Raw genomic sequence first — 19153 nt, 5'->3', positions numbered from 1 at the left:
CCAGGGAAAGTAGTGGGCCAGGGGAGTACCACAGATGACTTTACCTTCTTCTGTTGTGTTTTATAGTTTATCAGGAGATAATGACCTTCATGTACCAAATTGATCCTTAAAATCAAACTTACAGAAGAGAGCTAAGGAGCCAGCTTACATCATAGTGAGTTAAGTTGCTGTGTGTGAACTGGCATCCCACATGGTATGGTTTGTGTCCTGGTTGTTCCATTTCTGCTTCCTGCTAGTGGCCTGTGCAAAGCAGTAGAAGATGGCCCAAGTACTTGGGCTTCTGCCACAATGAGCGTCCCGGATTCAGCTCCTGGCTCCTCCTGCCCTTTTCCTTACCAATTCCTGGCTATTGTGGCCATCTGGTGGAGTGAATCAGCAGGTGGAAGACCTTTGTCTCGTTTCTCTCCTTTTCTCTCTTTAATTCTTCCTTTTAAATAAATAAGTAAATGAAACTTTTAATGAAATGAGATGTGCTAGAATTATTGCCTTACTTACCTGTAAACTGCTGCTGTACACTGAGTAAAACATTAACTGGTTTTTTTTTTCAGTGTTAAGTGAGGCCTGCTACCAGCGCATTGTGGAGATCTCACATGCACATTGCAAGGAAAATGAAGCTCCCTATTTTTATAGCAGACACATTCACAGCGAAAGCGTTTTGTGGAAATCCTGCTGCTGTTTGCCTCCTAGAAAATGTAAGTCTGTGGTGCTGAAGTGCCATTCCTAAAATGCTAGATTCCTGTAGAAGCAGGCATTTCTTAAAAGAAAAGGAATCTTTGGTTTAATGTCTTTTTGGTTTTAGTGCTGACAGGTTGATTTAGACCCTGTTGCAGGATCAAATTTTTATATTTGCACTAAATCCAAAGAAATGAAGATTGAAAATATAGAGTAACTAGGGCTAATTAAAGAAACTTTCATAAAAGACTGATGGAACTGTGATACCATTGTGCTAAAATGGAGAAAATCTGTCATGGAGTGGGAGTCTGGGGGGCAGAATCCTAGTCTATACGAACTTGTACCACATAATTAAATAATTCAAAACAAAAACATATAAAAATAGTTTTTAAAAATGTACTGGAATGAGGCTGATGTGATATCTCAATTCGCTAATTTTCCACTTACAAGCTAGCATCCCATATGGATGCTGGTTCATTTCCTGGCTGCTCCACTTCCCATCTAGCTCCCTGCTTGTGCCCTGGGAAAGCAGTCGAGGATGTCCCAAAGCCTTGGGACTCTGCACCCACATGGGAGACCCAGAAGAAGCTCCAGGCTCCTGGCTTTGGATTGGCTCAGCTCTGGCTGTTGCATCCATTTGGGGAGTGAACCAGCAAATGGAAGATCTTTCTCTTTGTCGTTTCTTCTATCCCTCTGATTTTTCAATAAAATAAGTAAATCTTTGGAAAAAAAAAAGGCATTGGACTTTCCTTCTAGCCATCAAGTTTTCATTTAGTGAGCATGAAATTATTCGACCAGACTTGGCTGATACTACATTTGTTCAGGTTTACCTAGTGTTTAGATAATTTTCAAGAACCATAAAATAAGGTATTTTGTAAGGAATTAAGTAGGAGGTGGAAGGAATTAACTGCAGTACTGATCTACAGAGCATTTAGCTTACTGGAAATTTTCACTTAAAAAATTTTTTTTTTTTAGATTAGGATAGTTAATTATTCTTTGACCTCCAAGGCTTTGTGTTGGTTCCTCCCCAGGGACTTGGAAGCAGGGTGATCTTTTATTTAGTGGAGTTAATACTTGAGTAGATTGAGAACTATCTTTTTCTTTTTCTCTTTCTTTTTGTTTCTTTCTTCACATAGGTTGAACTCTGGTTATTGTGGCAACTTGGGGGAGTTAACCATGAATGGAAGATCTCTTTTACTCTCTTTGTCTCTTTTTCAAATAAAAATAAAAGAAAAATAAAATAAATAAAATTAGTAAACATTAAAAAAATTTAAAGCTTTTGTTATTTTGAAAGAGTTACAGACAGGACAACAATGACAGATCTCCCATCTGCTTGGCCACAGGATTGAAGTGGAGTAAACGGGATCTGAACCCAGTGCCCATATGGGATTCCAGGGCTGCAGACAGAAGCTTAGTGTACTATACCACAGCATCAGCCCAAGAGTAAATAAATCTTAAAAGAAAATAAATAGAGAGAGAAATCAAGAGAAATAAAGAGAAAATCACTGAAGAGTGTGATGATCCCTGTGCCCTGGCTCATCCCTGACTAAGGACTGCAGAGCCTGCAGGGGTGGGAGCCCAGCAGCACCAGGCTCCAGAGCTCATCATGGACTCCAGGTGCAGTCCACGGTGGGGCTGGGGAGGTGTGCCTCCAGGAGACTCTGAAGCCAGGGGATGCTCTGGGGGAGTCTATAAGACACCAGTGCTCTCCCTCGTCCAGTGGAGCCGGAAAATGGTGCTCAAGATCCTCCTTCCTGGGCTTTCATTATGTAACCTTGTAGCTGGCACTTTCCCTCCAGAGAATGCAGAAGGTAATAAAGTTAATAGGCATGACCAGTAACACCAGAGCTTGGGAAGATTAGTGAGAGAATAATTAACCAGATCCCAAATGGTGAGCTTTCTCTAGGAGTCATCTGATAACCATAACTTTCTGTTAAGGAATTGTGGAATTAGCTGCTTGTCCAGAGACCTGGGTGTGGCCCCTGTGCCATTGTTTTGAAGAGTTCTGAGAGTAGTTTTGAGTGACTTATATATCCAGTTTTCACCAGATCATAAGAATTTCCCTTATTCCCCAACTTAGTCCTTTTTATTCTCATATACTCTGTATGCAGCCGGCTTAGCTCAGATACACTCAGTATGCAGCAGGCTTAGCGTGTCTGTGTGTCTGGGCTGTGAGTTTGGCACAGTAATTGCAACACTACTTGAGATGCATCCCACATCAGTATGCTTGGGGTTGACCTAGCTCAGCTGCTAACCCAACTTCCTTTAACGGGCAGCATGGGAGGCAGCTCGTTGTGGCCTAAATACTTTGGTATCTTTCTGTCTCCTGGCTTTGGATCGGCTCAGCTCCAGCTGTTGCGGCCACTTGGGAAGTGAATCAATGGATGGAAGATCTTCCTCTCTGTCTCTTCTCCTCTATGTATATGTGAATTTCCAGTAAAAATAAATAAATACATCTTTTAAAAAAAATACTTGCTTCTTGAAAGGCAGAGTGAAACAGACACAGAGATATCTTCCATCTACTCCTCAGCTGTTTACAGAGACCCAAGCTCGCTCTTTCTTTCTTTCTTTTCTTTTCTTTCTTTCTTTCTTTCTTTCTTTCTTTCTTTCTTTCTTTCTTTCTTTCTTTCTTTCTTTCTTTCTTTCTTTCTTTCTTTCTTTTCTTTCTTTCTTTCCTTCCTTCCTTCCTTCTTTCTTTCTTTCTTTCTTTCTTTTCTTTTCTTTCTTTCTTTCTTTCTTTCTTTTCTTTCTTTCTTTCTTTCTTTCTTTCTTTCTTTCTTTCTTTCTTTCTTTCTTTCTTTCTTTCTTTCTTTTCTTTCTTTCTTTCTTTCCTTCCTTTCTTCCTTCCTTCCTTCTTTCTTTCTTTCTTTCTCTCTCTCTTTCTTCCTTTCTTCCTTCCTTCCTTTTCTCATCATCACACAGGTTTTTATTTCACATTTACATCCACTGGGCTCTCTCCTGTGGCAAGGTGAAGATGGCCAGGGAGCTGTACACAGCACTGGTGTGTGGTGAGGGAGCAACAACTGGGCTAATGTGTATGACAGAGCAACGGCTGCCACTGGGGCCAGATGGTCAAGCATGGCTTCTGCAGTGACAGGAGAGAGAGCGAACTGCCACAGACTCCAGCAGCATTGGTCCGGACCTGGAACTGCCCACACTGGCTTTGGGCAGGATCTACTCAGCTGACAGGGGCTGGGAGCTCCGGCTCACTGGGCTGTAGGCTGCAGTTTCTAAAGCACCACTAGGTGGGAGTATTTTGAAACTGTACTCATTTTTCCACTCTTGTGATAATAAGATGAAAGCTTAGTGTCCCAATGCAGTACAGAAAAGCAAACATCACTCTGTTTTTGTTGTTGGAATTTTGATTCACACAGATTGCCAAGGAGAAATGCAAATTAAATCAAGAAAATTAATAGCTTCTATGTGTACCATCTGAAAAGAAGTTCATAATGTGAAAGTGAAAAATTATTGGAACCCAAATCCAGTATTCTGGATGAATGCATCCTTTTTCTTCTGTTTCTAAGGCTGTCCAAGTTGAATTCCTAACATGCTTCACTATTTTAAAAAAATGTTAATTTACTTAATTTTGTTTATTGAAATGTAGAGAGACAGAGAGAAAATGAGACAACAACCTGCCACCCAGAAAGCTCCCATTAGCTGGATTGATCCCAAATGCTAAAACAGCCATGACTAGGCCAGTGCCAGAGGCTAGGAACTCCATCTGGGTCTTCTACATGAGTCACAGGGACACAAGTACTTGATCCATCCCTGTTGCCTCCTGGGATACATATACACACAGCTAGTCAGAAAGGAGAAGCTGGGACTTGTGCCAGGCTCTCTAATGCAGGATGTGGATGTCCCGAACACTGATCCAGTTGCTGCACAAAGTACCCTTCTCACAGCCCACAGCATTTAAACATTTTTAAAAATTTGCTTTTATTTTATTCAAAGGGCAGAGAAACAGGAATACAAATATACAGAGAGACGGAAAAAGAAGGGGGAGGGGAAGCAATATCCCACCTGCTTATTTACTCCCCAGATATCTATAATAGCCAGGGCCAGATCAGGTCAAAGCCAAGAGCCCAGAACTCAGTATTGGTGTCCCATAGGTGACAGGTTGAGTCATCATCTGCTGCCTGCCACGGTTCGCTTTTGCAGAGAGCTGAATCATAAAGTGGGTTGTTGTGGCTTAAAGCTGGTGCTGTGACATGTGATTCAGGATGCTCAAACGCTGACCTATCTGCTTTGCAAACACCTGCTCCAAAGCCCACATTCTTGATCATTTATCAGGTATATGGTGGCTTTAGTCATTTCTTCATCTGTAAAAGGGGAGAAAAATATCTACATGGAAGGTTATAGACATGAGAATGAGGGAAATAATGCATTTACTTTTTTTTAAAAAAAGATTTATTTTTATTATTTTTTCATTGGAAAGGTGGATATACAGAGAGGAGAGACAGAGAGGAAGATCTTCTGTCCGATGATTCACTCCCCAAGTGAGCGCAACGGGCCGATGCTATGCCAGTCCGAAGCCAGGAGCCTCTTCTGGGTCTCCCACGCGGGTGCAGGGTCCCAAAGCTTTGGGCCGTCCTCGACTGCTTTCCCAGGCCACAGGCAGGGAGCTGGAAGGGAAGCGGGGCTGCCGGGATTAGAACCGGCGCCCATATGGGATCCCGGGCGTGCAAGGCGAGGACCTTTAACCACTTGCACCACCGCGCCGGGCCCATAATGCATTTACTTTTTGAGTGTTTAGTGAACTACTGTTGTTGAGGTAGACCTCCCAGGTGTTGTTCGAGCTCTGAACAAAGCAAGACAGCACAGTGTGTGTGGAGTCAGAGAGGGTGGAGAAGTCATATCTGGCGGTCTAACACCAGGGAGAGGACACCATGTTTGGTCAGGGTGATTAGGAGAGCTCCTGAAGGAGCATCCTTTTGTCTAAAGCCCTTTCACAAAAGGAAGTCTGGCAAAGACAAGGGAGGGAAAGGGACCCAGCCGCCCACTGTGGGGCTGCAGGACATCTTTGTATGGAGCATAGCAAGGAAGATCGGGGTTTTGTGTGGAGTGTTTTTAGAGAGCTCATGTTCTCAGCAAGGGCAAGGTAGGCCAGACATTTCTTCTGTGCCTGATCTAGTTTTGTACAACTATTTTCCTTCTTCATAGAATGTAAGAAACATTAATTTTGCAAAAATTATATATATATTTTTAAAGATTTATTTTTTTAATTATTTTTATTGGAAAGGAGGATATACATTGAGGAGAGACAGAGAGGAAGATCTTCCGTCCGATGATTCACTCCCCAGGCGGCTGCAACAGCTGCAGCTGAGCCAATCTGAAATCAGGAGCCTCTTCTGGGTCTCCCACACGGGTGCAGGGTCCCAAAGCTTTGGGCCATCCTCGACTGCTTTCCCAGGCCACAAGCAGGGAGCTGGATGGGAAGTGGAGCTGCTGTGATTAGAACCGGCGCCCATATGGGATCCCAAGCGTGCAAGGTGAGGACCTTAACCACTGCTCCATCGTGCCAGGCCCCAAAAAATTATATTTTCTTAAAAGAAATATTTTTTATTTTTACTTGAAACACAGTTAAGAAAGAATCTTCCACCTGCAGGTTCATTTTCCAATAGCTCCAAAACCAGAGCTGAGCTTGTCCAAAGAAGGGAGCAAGGAGTTTCTTCCTGGTCTCCTACATGGGCACGGGGTCAAGGAGTTCAGCCATTCTCTGTTGCTTTCCCAGTCCATAAGCAGAGGCATGGATCAGAAGTGGAGACTGGGTATGTGTGTGCATTCTGGAGGTGCCACTGCCAGCGAGGCCACTGCCGCGCAGAGCCGGAGCCATTGTGGAGAGAAGGGAGGAGAAGAAGGAGGAGGATGTGGAAGAGGTGACAGACCAGGGGCTGGGGAGGATGCCATGATTGAAATTACAACAATGTGTTGGAGAATCAAGATGGTGGCATAGGATACAGACACGTTTGCGATGACAGAGAATCACTAGACAGGGTGAAGCACAGGGAGCTGATTACAGAAAAAGATAGGGATCACACAATCAACAGGGGGTACCTGGAGACCCCCTGGACACAGGGAAGAGCAGTGTTAGAGCAGATGGTAGAGCAGTGTTACAGGCGACAGAAAACCCACCAGCCTCCCATGAGCAGCAGTCCAGACTGCAGCAGCAACAAGGGATCCAGCAGTGGTTGTAGATCGACTCTTGCAGCAGCCAGGTGGGAGCTTTGGTTCGCACCCAGAGCTCAGGAGGCAAAGGCAGGCTGGGACTGGCCAATCCTGCTGAATAGTTTGGCACAGCTATGAATGGAAAGAGACGGCTGACTCTGCGGGACAGACTGGTAGCAGGACAGAGCCCACCGCACAGGTTCAAACGCTGGAGTGGGTGTGTTTCTGGCTGGTCATGCTGGGTTGATCCCACGGTGAGGACAGCACCAGTTTCGCATCCTGCAGGATCTGTGTGGTTGCCTGACCTGAAGGTCAACAGCCCCAGTTCTCTGGCATTGCCCCACTGGGCACAGTCTTGTGTGTCCAGGACCGCCAACAAACTGGTTATTTTGGACAGTTGGCGTCTTCCTAATCCGGGACACTGATTGAACATGAAAATTGACTTGTAGAGCTACAGGTAATACATCTTATAAACCTGCAGTAAGGAGAAGAATCTGCCAAACAGGATTGCAATGTCAAAAGTTAAGAGACAGAGGCACAACGAATGTTGCCACGGACTCCCTGGTAAAGGAGCAAAAGCCTTAGAGTTAACTGAGGAGTATATCAAGAAAATGGGGGACACAGAATTCAGAAAACTAATTATAAACAATGACCAACAATGAGAATCACATATTACAGGAGTTCAAAGATGTTAAGGAAAATGTCACACAGGAAATCAATCAAATGAAAGCTGATGTTTCAGAAGTTAAGAATACAGAGGAGCAAATTAAAAGTTCAGTGGAGGGTCTCAAAAATAGAGTGAATGAAACAAAAGAAAGAATCTCAGAATTAGGACCTGATGCAGTAAGCTAGCGGCTGGGATCCCATATGGATGCCGGTTCTAATCCCGGCAGCCCCACTTCCCATCCAGCTTGCTGCTTGTGGCCTGGAAAAGCAGTTGAGGATGGCCCATGGCCTGGGGACCCTGCACCTGCATGGGAGACCTGGAAGACCCTCCTGGCTCCTGGCTTCGGATTGGCTCAGCTCTGGCTTTTGCAGTCACTTGGGGAGTGAATCATCGGATGGAAGATCTTTCTCTTTGTCTCTCCTCCTCTCTGTATATCTGACTTTGCAATAAAAATAAATAAATCTTTTTTAAAAAAAAAAGTAAAAAAAAAAAAAGAATCTCAGAATTAGAAGATATTTCCTGTCACCAGGGAGAAACAAACAAACAAAAAAACCCGAAGCCGAGTTGGGTCAAGCTAAAAAGTATCCAAGAATTAAAATATACAATTAAAAGCCTCAACATAAGAATTATGGGAGTCCCAGAAGGTGCAGAAAGAGAAACTGGGGTTAAAAGTGTATTCAGTGAATTAATAAATGAAAATTTCCCTAATCTGGAGAAAGAATTGGAAAACAATATACAAGAGGGTCACAGAACTCCCAACAGAGTTAATCAGAAGTGAACTTCACCATACCACATAATGATCAAGCTCTCTCCAGTTGAACATAAGCGAAAAAATCATTAAATGTGCCTGTGTGAAAAATCAAGTGACCTATAGAGAGAAACCCTGATCAAATTCACAGCTGACCTCTTAAAGGAAACACTACAGGCCCAGAGAGAATGGAGTGATATATTCCAGACTCTAAAAGCGAAAAATTTCAGCCCAGAATAATATATCCTTCAAAGCTCTCCTTTGTCTTTGAAAGTAAAATGAAAATTTTCCACAATTAAAAAAACTCTTAGGAATTCACCTCTTCTAAACTTGGCCTACAAATAATACTCAAAGAGTTCTCATGAAAGAGAAGGAATAGAAACGGCCAAAACCAAACGCAAATGTGGAGAGCATCCCACTAAAAGGCTAACAGAAAACTCAATCAAAGAACAACCCATTGCTAAAGTGACTGGAGATATAAATAAAAACCACACTGAGGTACCACCTAACACCAACTAGACTGGTCTACATTCAGAACTCTAACAATACCTGCTGGCGTGGATGTGGGGAAAAAGGTACCCTCCTGCCCTGTTGGTGGGAGTGCAGGCTAGTACAACCACTATAGGTCATTATGGTGCGTGTTTACAGAATTGCAAATAAACCTGCCATGTGACCCAGCTATCCTACTTCTAGGAATATAACCAAACGAAATGAAAACTTCATATGAGAAAAGGATCTGTACTCTAATATTTATAGCAGCACAATCTACAATAGCAAAGATATGGAAATAATCCAGATGCCCATTCAAAGAGGAGTGGTTAAAGAAACTGTGGTACATATAATCCATGGAATATTACTCAGCCATTGAAAAGAATGAAATTTTACCATTTGCAACTAGATGGGCCCAACTAGAGAACATTATGCTGAGTGAAATAAGTCAATCCCAAAAGACAAATACCATGTTCTCTCTAATATAAGGAAACCATCATGCAAATTGGAATGTATAGCAATAGAGTAATAGAGACTACCATATCCAGATGTGAAGACACAGTGCAACATGCATCCTTACTTCCAAATCAAAGATGGAATCCCACTGAAATTATCTAGCCAATGGGATGCTGGACTGTCTGACATTGTCTGTACTAGCAATGTTGGGGCACACTTACATAACAGGCTGATAGAACTATAACTCCAAATGAAGGACTATACTATTGTGACAATATAGGAGAAATCAGCCAGGGGGAGGGAAATGAGAGGGAATCCCAGACTCTACAAAATTATACCATAAAATTTCAAATTTAAAGTAACAAATTTTAAACAAGTGGGGAGACTGAGTTATAAACAGGTGTCCGTATGGATGCCAGTCCTGGAAGTTGAGGATCATTGTGCTGGGCTACCAAAATGGCCACTGGAAACAGTCTTATAGTAGTTCTTTCAGTCCCTTAATAATCCCTTAAACCACATAGTTTTTGAAAATAATGAAGTACTTTTTCAGTGAGTAGAAGTTGTCATCCAAGCAGGTTTGATCCATGTCTCTGGAGTCTCAGTAACCATTTCTTTCTAATTTAGAAATTGGATGAAGATATACATCAGAGCATTGCCAAGGAAATGAACCTCTCTGAAACAGCCTTTGTCCAGAAACTGCAACCCACTGACAACTTTACACAAAGTAAATATGCATTTCTTTCACCTTTTTGTGTGGCACCAGAAGTTATTTATTGGGTGGGGGGACCGATATGGAAGAGAGGTGCTCACTCATGTTTGTGTGCAGAGGGTAAGTGGAGAGAGTCTGGTTTGTTGTTTTGTAGTTCATCCAGGAGGGAGTCTAGCCAGCTATGGTTTCATGTGCTCCCCATGGTTCTGCGCTGTGGGGAATATAGTCTCCAGTGCTACACAGTTGGGAGGTGGGGCCAGGTAAAAGGTGACTGGGTGAGTGCCTGAATGTCATATGGCAGGTGGGGCTTGCAGAACACTTACTGTGGCAAGTGTGCCCTCTAATCTTTCTGCCATCTGCCAAGGGATGATGCAGGAAGAAGTTCTCTCCAGGTGTTGGCCCTTCATCATGGACTTGCCAGCCTCCAGAGCTGTGAGAAGTGGATTTGTTTTCTACATAGATGCCCCAGTCTGCGACACATTCTGTTATAGCAACACAATGAGGGAAATGTGAACATTGGTGGCCCTGGATGTCCATTCTGGATCCAGTTCCTGGTAGTCCCAGGATGCTTGCCTAGCCTTCCTTCACACTTCCTCAGCCTGCTCTGGCGGTTGCTTATGCTCATGCCACCAACACTTGCAGCCTGCTTCTCACCGAATGATCTCATCTCTCTTTGCCTTTTCCTTCCTTAAAGGTTCCCGCTTTGGACTAAGGTGGTTCACGCCGGCAAGTGAGGTTCCACTGTGTGGCCACGCCACCCTGGCTTCTGCAGCTGTGCTGTTTCACAAAAAAAGTAATTTGATGTTATTTGACGAACTCATGGCTTAGCAGATACCGTATTCAAGCTCTCACGTACACTGTCTGATGAACCAAAGTGATTGGTAATCAAGAAAGTCATTGTCTGTGTTCTCACTAAACTAAGGTCTACTTGGTGTTTATTTGTTGAATTTCTTGTTCAGTGAATTGCCTTAAGGCTTTTATTATAATTTAAATGTAAAATGTGTTATCCTAAAAACTACAGAAAAAAGGAAAGAGATGTATGTGATGGAGGCAGGGATAATCATTCTGTGCTTAGAATTTTTCTACACATTACATTGAATCTCTTTACTAATTAAACATTAAAACGAAATGTAACCTCTTCTACTACTTAAATGAAAAATTAAGCATTGCCCTTCAAAATGTAATTCTGTGCCCAGTGAAACTTAGTACAACACATGCTGATTTTGAAGAGACAAAAGAATTCGGCAGTAGTCTTGTTTTTGTTAAGGACGTTATGCACACTCTGTGTCAGTGCATGAAAGGATACAGTTGTCAGCATCTGGGGTGCATTCTGTAAGTACAGTTTTCAAGCAGAGCTTGGTGGCTTTGGGGTGACCTGGTTGATTTCATGGAAGACTGTTGACACTTAGGTGTTTTGTTTGTCATCCCTTAGCATCTCCGCCAAGGGGAGTGTAGCACCCTGTAGTTATTGTTAGTAGATATTTCAAACCTGCACGAGAACACATTATGTCAGCTGTGTGCAGGCAGTTCAGTGACTGTTCCATTTACAGATTAGTAAGCCAAGGCTTGAAAGTCAGGAGCCTGCATGGGGCACAGTCCAGAGCCTTGAGGAGCTGGAATTTGGACCCTGCAATGGGATGCTAAGTGCAGTCAGTTTTCTTCTTGGTTTTCAAGTTAGATCCTGGGTCGGTTTTCCCCACCCTAGAGCCAGAGGAGAGAATGGAAACAGACCTGCAAAGGAAAAGTGAAGTTTATTTTCCCATTTGCTGTTCCTTGTTTTGGACAGACAACGTGAATAGCACCCTCACCTTTGTCACTCTGAGTGGGGAACTGAAGGCCACTAGAGCAGAGGATGGGATCGTCATGGACTTTCCTCTTTACTCAGCCCACCCCCAGGTCAGCTCTTGCCAAGCATTGCCCTCAGCTCTGTACAACCACCAGCCCGCTTACTTGAAGATGATTTTGTCTCCTTTTCCCCATCTAGGACGCCCATGAAGTAGAGGCCTTGATAAAGGTTGGTGAAAAGACTGCAGCTCAAGCTTGTGTGATTTTGTCGGTTGTTATTTGAGCCCAAAGGCTCAGGATTTGCTCCCTGAGCCTGGACTTCTCCCAGTTTACATGTGCCAATGGAAACTGGGACTCGCAGTGCTTGGGTTTCAGGTTTGCGTTTTAGTGTCCCATCTGTGCAGTCACAGGGTGGACTAGTTTTCCTCAGCTCCTAATTGTCAGCGTCGATCTCCAAGTTAGAGTGTGACAAGGGGCCTCCTGTGTGGCCGACTGAGAGGAAAAGACCTGAGGAGGTGTCGGAAGATGGGATTCTTCTGGGGATTTGGGTCTCTGGAGGACGCCCATCATCAGGCCACCGAGAGGTGTTCCCTTTGTGCTTTGGTAGCTAGAAGAGCGTTACAGGCTTGGGCTGTGGCCATGCCAGTTCAGGTGAGAGGTGGGGATTTCTGCCAGTGGGGCGTTTCCATGAAATGCATGTATCAAGTGGAAAGGACATGTGCAGACTCTCTGAGGATGTCACTGTCCCCAGTTTCTGAGGTGGGAGAGCTGTGCTTAGACAGAGCAGACCAGGCAACCTCACAGAGAAGAGGAAATATAGAGGCTGGCACGGGCATCGATAATAGCATTAATAATAGTAGCTTAATGGCTGAGAGTCTTCTGAGCAGTCTCACGTGCTACATGCTATGCTTGCGTTCTGTCAGTTCATTCCCCATGTGATTTAGGAACTACTTTTGTCCCAGGAGGTCATGGACGGCCCGTGTGGCCCCAGATGACCAGAAGCTTGGTGTGCAGAGAGGAGGCTCCCGGATTAGGAAAAAGAAAAGGAAAAGGCCATCCCATGAATGGTGTGTTGTGGCTCCCACAGGCGTGTTTCTCCATGAATTTTCAACTACAGTATTTGTAATCTCCTTAGTGTTTGCTTTATCTAAGTTTGCCGAGTGTAAACAAGCATGCTGGATTCTGGTTTTCCACTTCACTAGTCAGGCTCAAGATGGTGAGGTGTGCTAACTTTATAAATGACCTGCCGTAAGCACATTGCTCAGAAAGTGGAAGATACTCATCATGATAGGAGGAACCTAGAATAGTGTCTTGGAGCCTCAGCTCAGTACTTGTCCCTTGCAATGATAAAGCTCTGAAAGCCTTTGGATGCAGGAATGCTGGCCATCCTTGAATAGCACTGTGGGTCCCCGATCTGGCCACTGCAGATGCTGGGGTGGCAGGCTGCATGAAGCATCCCCACTTTCCATTTCAGTGAGTCTAGGGCATGATCTTTTGCGACCTTATAAAATATTTATTTATATTTATTTGAAAGTCAGATACAGACAGGAGGAGAGACAGAAAGAAAGAAGTTTAGTCTACTGGTTCACTTCCCAAGTTGCCACCATGGCCAGAGATGAGCGGATCAAAAGTCAGGAGCCAGGAGTTTCTTCTAGGTCTCTCAATCGGAAGCAGTGTCCCAAGGCTTTGGGCTGTCCTTGATTGCATTCCCAGGCCATAGGCAGGAAGCTGGATGGGAAACAGGGCTGCCAGCAATATAGCCAGCTCCCATACAGGATCCTCGCGTGTGCAAGGAGAGGACTGGCTGCCAGTCTACAGTGCCAGACCGGATCCTTAACACTTTCTTCTTTCTCCAGACTGCCATCGGGGACACACTGGTTCAGGATGTCCGCTATTCTCCAGATCTCCAAGACCTACTTGTGCGACTCAGTGACAGTTATGACAGGTGAACTGGACCCAGACCATGTCATCACTGGGGAGGGCTGAGCCCCCAGGTTAGTAGCTCTGACTCGACCTGGCTGTGCTGTGATTGCAGTCATAGAGTCTCATTCCTCAGGGGGACGGTACTGCCACTTGTTCTGTGTCCCCTTCTGCTGAGCGGTTGGGGCAGGCTGTAGCCTGGCTTCTCTTATAGACCATGTCATGGCTGTTCTGTGATGTATGTTTGTCCTAACCTACCCTGTTTGTGAGCAAGGTCATTTCTGGAGAACCTGAAAGTGAACACCAGCAATCTGCCGCAAGTTGAAAACACAGGGAAGGTGAAAGGACTCATTCTGACCCTTAAAGGAGAGCCTGGTGGGAAGACCCCAGCTTTTGACTTTTACTCCAGATATTTTTCACCGTGGTTTGGTTTGGCTGAAGATCCTGTAACAGGTACTATTTACTTGTGTCATCAATGGAAGAGGAGGAGTATCTGTTCAAGTGTCATCCAGGTGCCCTTTCAAGTGGCTTGAGTTTGAGCTGCCTTGTTTCTCTGCAGCTCCTCCTGTGCCCTCGTTGAAGTCACATGGGAAGAACAAAGTTAGGACTGCCTGGGTTTGTGTCCTTAGCATCTTAACACTTGATCTTGACCATGTGACTTAACTTGTAATGACTCAGTGCCCTCCTTGACAACATGTGGCTCTGTAAAGAGAGGGTATGTTCAGTGGCAAGCACAGTGCCTGGCACATGGTGAATGCCTAACAGTTGTTCTTAACTCTTCAATAACAACAGCCAGGCTGGCTGCCTGAACCAACACTTCTAGCTCTTGCAGCAGCCCTGTGCAGAGGCATGAAATCAAAGGAAGGCAGGGATGTGCTACATTGTTCTTTCCACCGTGCTGAGAAGGAAGGCTGGGAGCTTGGTGAAGGAGGCTGGGAGAGGCCTGGAGCGTCCTGTGTGGGTCATTTGGTGGGGGACCTTGACCTAGTTACAGTGTGAGGAGAAGCACGTGGAAGTCAAAGCTCAGCAAATAAGCACTTTGCTAAACTCAGGAAAATGCCCAACAGCATCCAGTCAGTGCAGGGCAGCCCTTCCCTGTGGAAGGGAAGTTCTGAGCAGATTTGCACAGCTGCCTCCCAGAGACCAGATTGGCACAGGGTGCTGTGTTCTCTCCATATCTGTGCTTTTGTCCAGTGTGAAGATCTTTGGATGGAAATCATTTACCCTCCCAGTTTACTTGGGATTGAGGGTTTTTTAGGGTGCAGGTGGGAGAAAGATGGGGAACGTTCAGGGCTAAAGCCAGGCCCTGTGGGAGGGCATTGTGGTGGACAGGTTATGCCTCCACTTGGGATGCCCACATCTCCTTTCCCAGTGCTGGTTGGAGTCCTGTGTACTCTGCTTCCCATCCAGCTTCCTGCTCATGTGCTTGGGAAGTAGCAGGTGAAGGCTTGAGTGCTTGGGCCACTCATCTGGGACACTTGGATGTAGTTCTAGGCTCCTGACTTCTGCCTGGTCCAGGTCCAGACCCAGCTATCACAGCCATTTGGGGAGTTCCTCGCCCAAAGATGTTTCTCAGCTATGACGTGATGTTTTGTGTCTCCATGTTAATGTATAATGTCTAATATAAACCTAGGGTACAGTCATATGAAAAACCATCTGCCTAAAAGGTTCTTTGGTTACCAAAAGCCTGAGCATGTTGTGTTTGTGGAAAATTGGTCTTTTTTCCAGAGTTCTCCTTTCCTTGCATATGCACTATAGGGATAAGGAGAAAGATGTAGAGAGATTGATGGGAAGGTCTAGATTTCCTTAGGAAGGGCTGACAATGAACTGGTAATCAAGAGAAGCCTGCCGTTGTGGGGGTCAGCATCACAGTGTAGAGTGCATTGCTTGAATTGCTGGCATTTCATACTAGAGACCAGTTCAAGTCCTGGCTGTTGCCGTTCCAGTCCAGCTTCCTGTGGATGCTCCTGGAAGGCAGTGGGCGATGGTGTAAGTACTGGGGTCCCTGCCACCACATGGGTGCCAGGGTAGAGTTCCTGGTTCCTGTTCCAGGCTTCTAGATGTGCCTGGCCTTGACTGTTGTGGCCATTTGGAGAATGAACCAGTAGATGGAAAATTCCCATCTCTCTCTCCCTTGCTCGTTATTCACTCTGCCTTTTACATAAATAAAAAAATAAGCGTTTACAAAAAACCTGAATACTCTGGGGTAATTCTGTCATAATAAGCTGACATACATATTTCATGCACATTGAAGGATATCATGTATAGATTCTATGTGTTCCTTTTTGTTTGTTCACCATTCCATATTTCTGTTTCCTGGCCAACATAATGATTAGGCGATTTTTTTAAAGAAATTTTTATTTCCATTGGAAATATGGATATACAGAGAGGAGGAGAGCCAGAGAGTAAGATCCTCTGTCCCATGATTCACTCCCCAAGCGGCTGCAACATCTGGTGCTATTCTACTCCCATCCTGGCTCTCAGGAGCATCAATGGGTACTGCAATCTACTCGAGTCTGGCACACTCCAGACTCAGTACACATGCATGCCAAGCAACACTGTAGTCATGTCCAGTCCAGATTGCTGCCCCGATTCCAGTTCTCACAGTCACCAATGGGAACCACAACCTACGCAGATGTCGCCATAGCTCCCCAAGCAGGCCTGTTCCCAACCACAGATCTGGTGCATGACAGGAGTTTCTCTGATCCAGCTTGGCATAGCCTTTGACATCAGATGCTACAGCCTGGCTTGTCCTGGCATGGCCTCTAGGTGTGTGTATGTTTGTGTTTTTAAGATCATTGCTTAAAAAAAAAAACCAAAACACAAACAAAAAGACAAAATAGAAGAACAAAATAAAAAAAAGCACATTGATTTATTTGAAAGAATTACAGGGAGGAAGGGAGAGAGGAAGGAGAGAGGGCGATCAATACACTAGGTCATTCCAAAGCATGTTGCAGTGGACAGAACTGGGTGAGGTTAGAGCCAAGAGCCAATAACTTTTCCTGGTTCCCATGTGAGTGCAAGGGCCCAAGCACTTGGGCCATCTTCTGCTGCTTTCCTAGGCCATTAGCAGGGATGTGGGTTAGAACTGAGTACTGGGTTCGAACCTGTGGCTATATGTGTCTCGGAATTTCCATCACAGTATTAATTGCTGCACCACAATGCTGGACTAATTAGGTGATTAACTAACTATATTCACACTGCATAATTGACTATTATGCTTACAAATTAATGAACAACTTGCCCATGTTTTCTCTGGAAATCTGTCTCCCTTAAGTGTTTGCTTTTCAGGATCAGCACACACTGTTCTGAGCAGCTACTGGTCCCAGGAACTGGGCAAGAAAGAAATGCGGGGTAGGGTGACCCCTTTTCCAATTTCTTTTTCATTTGCCTAATTTTGAGCACTTGTTCCCACTCATCTGTGCTGTTCTCTTGAAAATGTAATAAAACATGTGGGTTGTCCCCTTATAAATGAAAGGTTGTAAAATCCCTTCTCCCTTCTTGATCTTCCTCCTCTGCCTCCCCACCACACACAGACTTTCAATACAGTAAGTGCCCCAGTGAATGTTTATTGAGTAAGGTGAACTTGCTGCATATCTCTGACCAGAGAGATGATTCATAGTGTGGTAAGTGAGACTGGACAGTGACCAAACATACACACTTGTCACAGTATTGCTTGTCGCAATATTGAGTCAAAGCAGTTATGGTCAGAGTCAGTTCCCCAGAGGTCAGGATTCTGTTGAGGGGTGTGGGAAGGAGGCTGTGGACAGGAAGGCAGGCACTGCGCCTGATGGTCAGAGCGGGGTCTGACCCTAAAGGACAGAGAGGTCAGCGGGAGGGCTGGCTCAGGGACCTGGTGTGGAGGCAGCACAGTGGTATGCTCCTTCCCTGGCCAGGAGGGTGTCTCACTGTTCTAAGCGCTGTGCCCCAGGGAGGCTGAGGCTGTGCTCTTCTGTGGGTTGGATTTGTGGTGAGTGAGCAAACCCTCTGTGTTCTGTTCAGAGCTGAGAAGGGGCCAAGATCACCCCCACTGTGGGAGAATGCTGATCTAGCCCGTCTCCTCACACATCCTAGCTTCCTCCAGACTCTGGCTGGGATGGACAGGGCATGGCAGGAAGCAGCAGAGGCAGTGGCCCAGGAGCAGAACAAGTGAGGCTGTGTGTTTTCAGTCTTCAGGGGAATGTGGTTGGCAGACAGGCCTGGGGACAGTTTGTGGAACTCTGTTCATGATGCCACCCTGGGGGGACTCTGGGGTTTGCAGGAAGAGGCCTTTCTGCGTGTTCTGTTGCCTCTTGGGGTGAAAATGCTCTGCACGAGTGACTCATGCCTTGCTTCTTGTAGCCTTCCAGTGTTCCTGCCGAGGAGGAGAACTGAAGCTCTCCCTGCAAGCGGGTGGTCGTGTGGACATCAGGGGAGATGCCGCCATTGTGCTTGAGGGCACGTTGAGTGTCTAGGCACGGTGCCCTGGGATGCTGCTCTCTGGTGGGAGAAGGCTCGGTGTGCATTTAAGAAATGCCAGGCCCTGGCTTGAGCCGACTGACATCGTGGACGGCAGCCAGCTTGACCTCTGTGCTAAAAACTGAAGATGCAGACATTTGACCACGCTTGCAGATGAATTAACTGAGTCTATGCTCCAGGAATTTGTGTGCATATTTGCAATGAAGATAATGTCCCTGCTGCTTCACTTACAATGCGACTTCCGGCTTACGACTTGGGAAAGGCAGGATAGGATGACTCAAGTGTTTGGTTTCTCACCACGGAGATCTGGAGGAAGATCCTGGCCCTGCTTCAACTTGACCCAGTCCTGGGCAGTGTGGCCATCTGGGGAGTAGACCAGTGGCTGAAGATGTCTCTGCTTTTCTCCCACCCTCAACCCCTGCCATAACTCTGCCTTTCAAATAAATGAGTAAACCCTCAATAATAAATGATGTGTGTTGTTTTCAGCTGCTTAAGGCATGGTAATATTGGTGCACAACTAATCCCCTAAATTAGAAATGCCTACTTTGAAATATCGCATTGAAGTTCTGTTTCCCTGATTGACTTCTGCATCTCTTGACTCTACTTTTGCAGGACACGTGTATCCTGCACCTGTTGATGCATGAGTCCACCATGTGGAGCATGCCTGAGAGCCCAGCCTTCATCCTCCTGGCTATGCTCAGTCTCTCAGTAGGACCTCCCTGGGCGCTGACAGTAAGCTTTCTCAGGGCCTGCAGCCTTGCCTTTGGCTTGGCTCAGATTAGAGTCAAACCATTCAGTTCCTTTTATGTGGCCAGACACTGCCCAATGTCCCCTTGCCTGGTAGGGAGGGAGGAAAGGGATGAGAGAGGCATAAGCCATCCTCTTGCTGAGAACCACCTCTTGAGGTTGACATTTTTTCCTTTTCTTTGTGTGACCTGCTTGTTTTCTGATCTGAGAGTGATTTTCTGTTTTCCTCCAAGCTCTTTCCTGTGTTGATCTTGCCCCCTGCTGCCATTCCAGTGATGTGCAGGTGCTGTGCCCAGGTGGGATCTGAATTCATGGCCTGTGGGTTAGCTGTGCTGCT

General features: G+C 45.4%; 1 protein-coding gene across 1 annotated transcript; it reads left to right on the top strand.

Moving 5' to 3' along the window:
• The first annotated feature begins 608 nt into the window (after positions 1-608).
• Positions 609-18414, top strand: LOC121153361 (phenazine biosynthesis-like domain-containing protein). The gene is made up of 9 exons (XM_040975857.1): positions 609-692; positions 9822-9921; positions 10601-10699; positions 11693-11802; positions 11891-11920; positions 13548-13636; positions 13886-14064; positions 16903-16965; positions 17953-18414. The coding sequence occupies exons 1-9, from the start codon at positions 609-611 to the stop codon at positions 18063-18065; spliced, it is 867 nt and encodes a 288-aa protein (XP_040831791.1). The 3' UTR covers positions 18066-18414.
• The last annotated feature ends 739 nt before the right edge of the window (positions 18415-19153 follow it).

The sequence above is a fragment of the Ochotona curzoniae genome, unplaced genomic scaffold (genome assembly GCF_017591425.1).
Source record: "Ochotona curzoniae isolate NIBS_2020 unplaced genomic scaffold, NIBS_Ocur_1.0 contig_2692, whole genome shotgun sequence".
NCBI classification, from domain to species: domain Eukaryota; kingdom Metazoa; phylum Chordata; class Mammalia; order Lagomorpha; family Ochotonidae; genus Ochotona; species Ochotona curzoniae.
This window is presented reverse-complemented; position numbering and strand designations above follow the sequence as displayed.

Excerpts from the sequence above, each read along its gene's own strand:
- LOC121153361 (XM_040975857.1), top strand. The coding sequence starts at position 609 with ATGAAGCTCCCTATTTTTATAGCAGACACATTCACAGCGAAAGCGTTT. Across the intron at positions 9,922-10,600 it reads CACTGACAACTTTACACAAA|GTTCCCGCTTTGGACTAAGG; the intron begins GTAAATATGCAT and ends CCTTCCTTAAAG. Across the intron at positions 11,921-13,547 it reads AAGTAGAGGCCTTGATAAAG|ACTGCCATCGGGGACACACT; the intron begins GTTGGTGAAAAG and ends TTCTTTCTCCAG.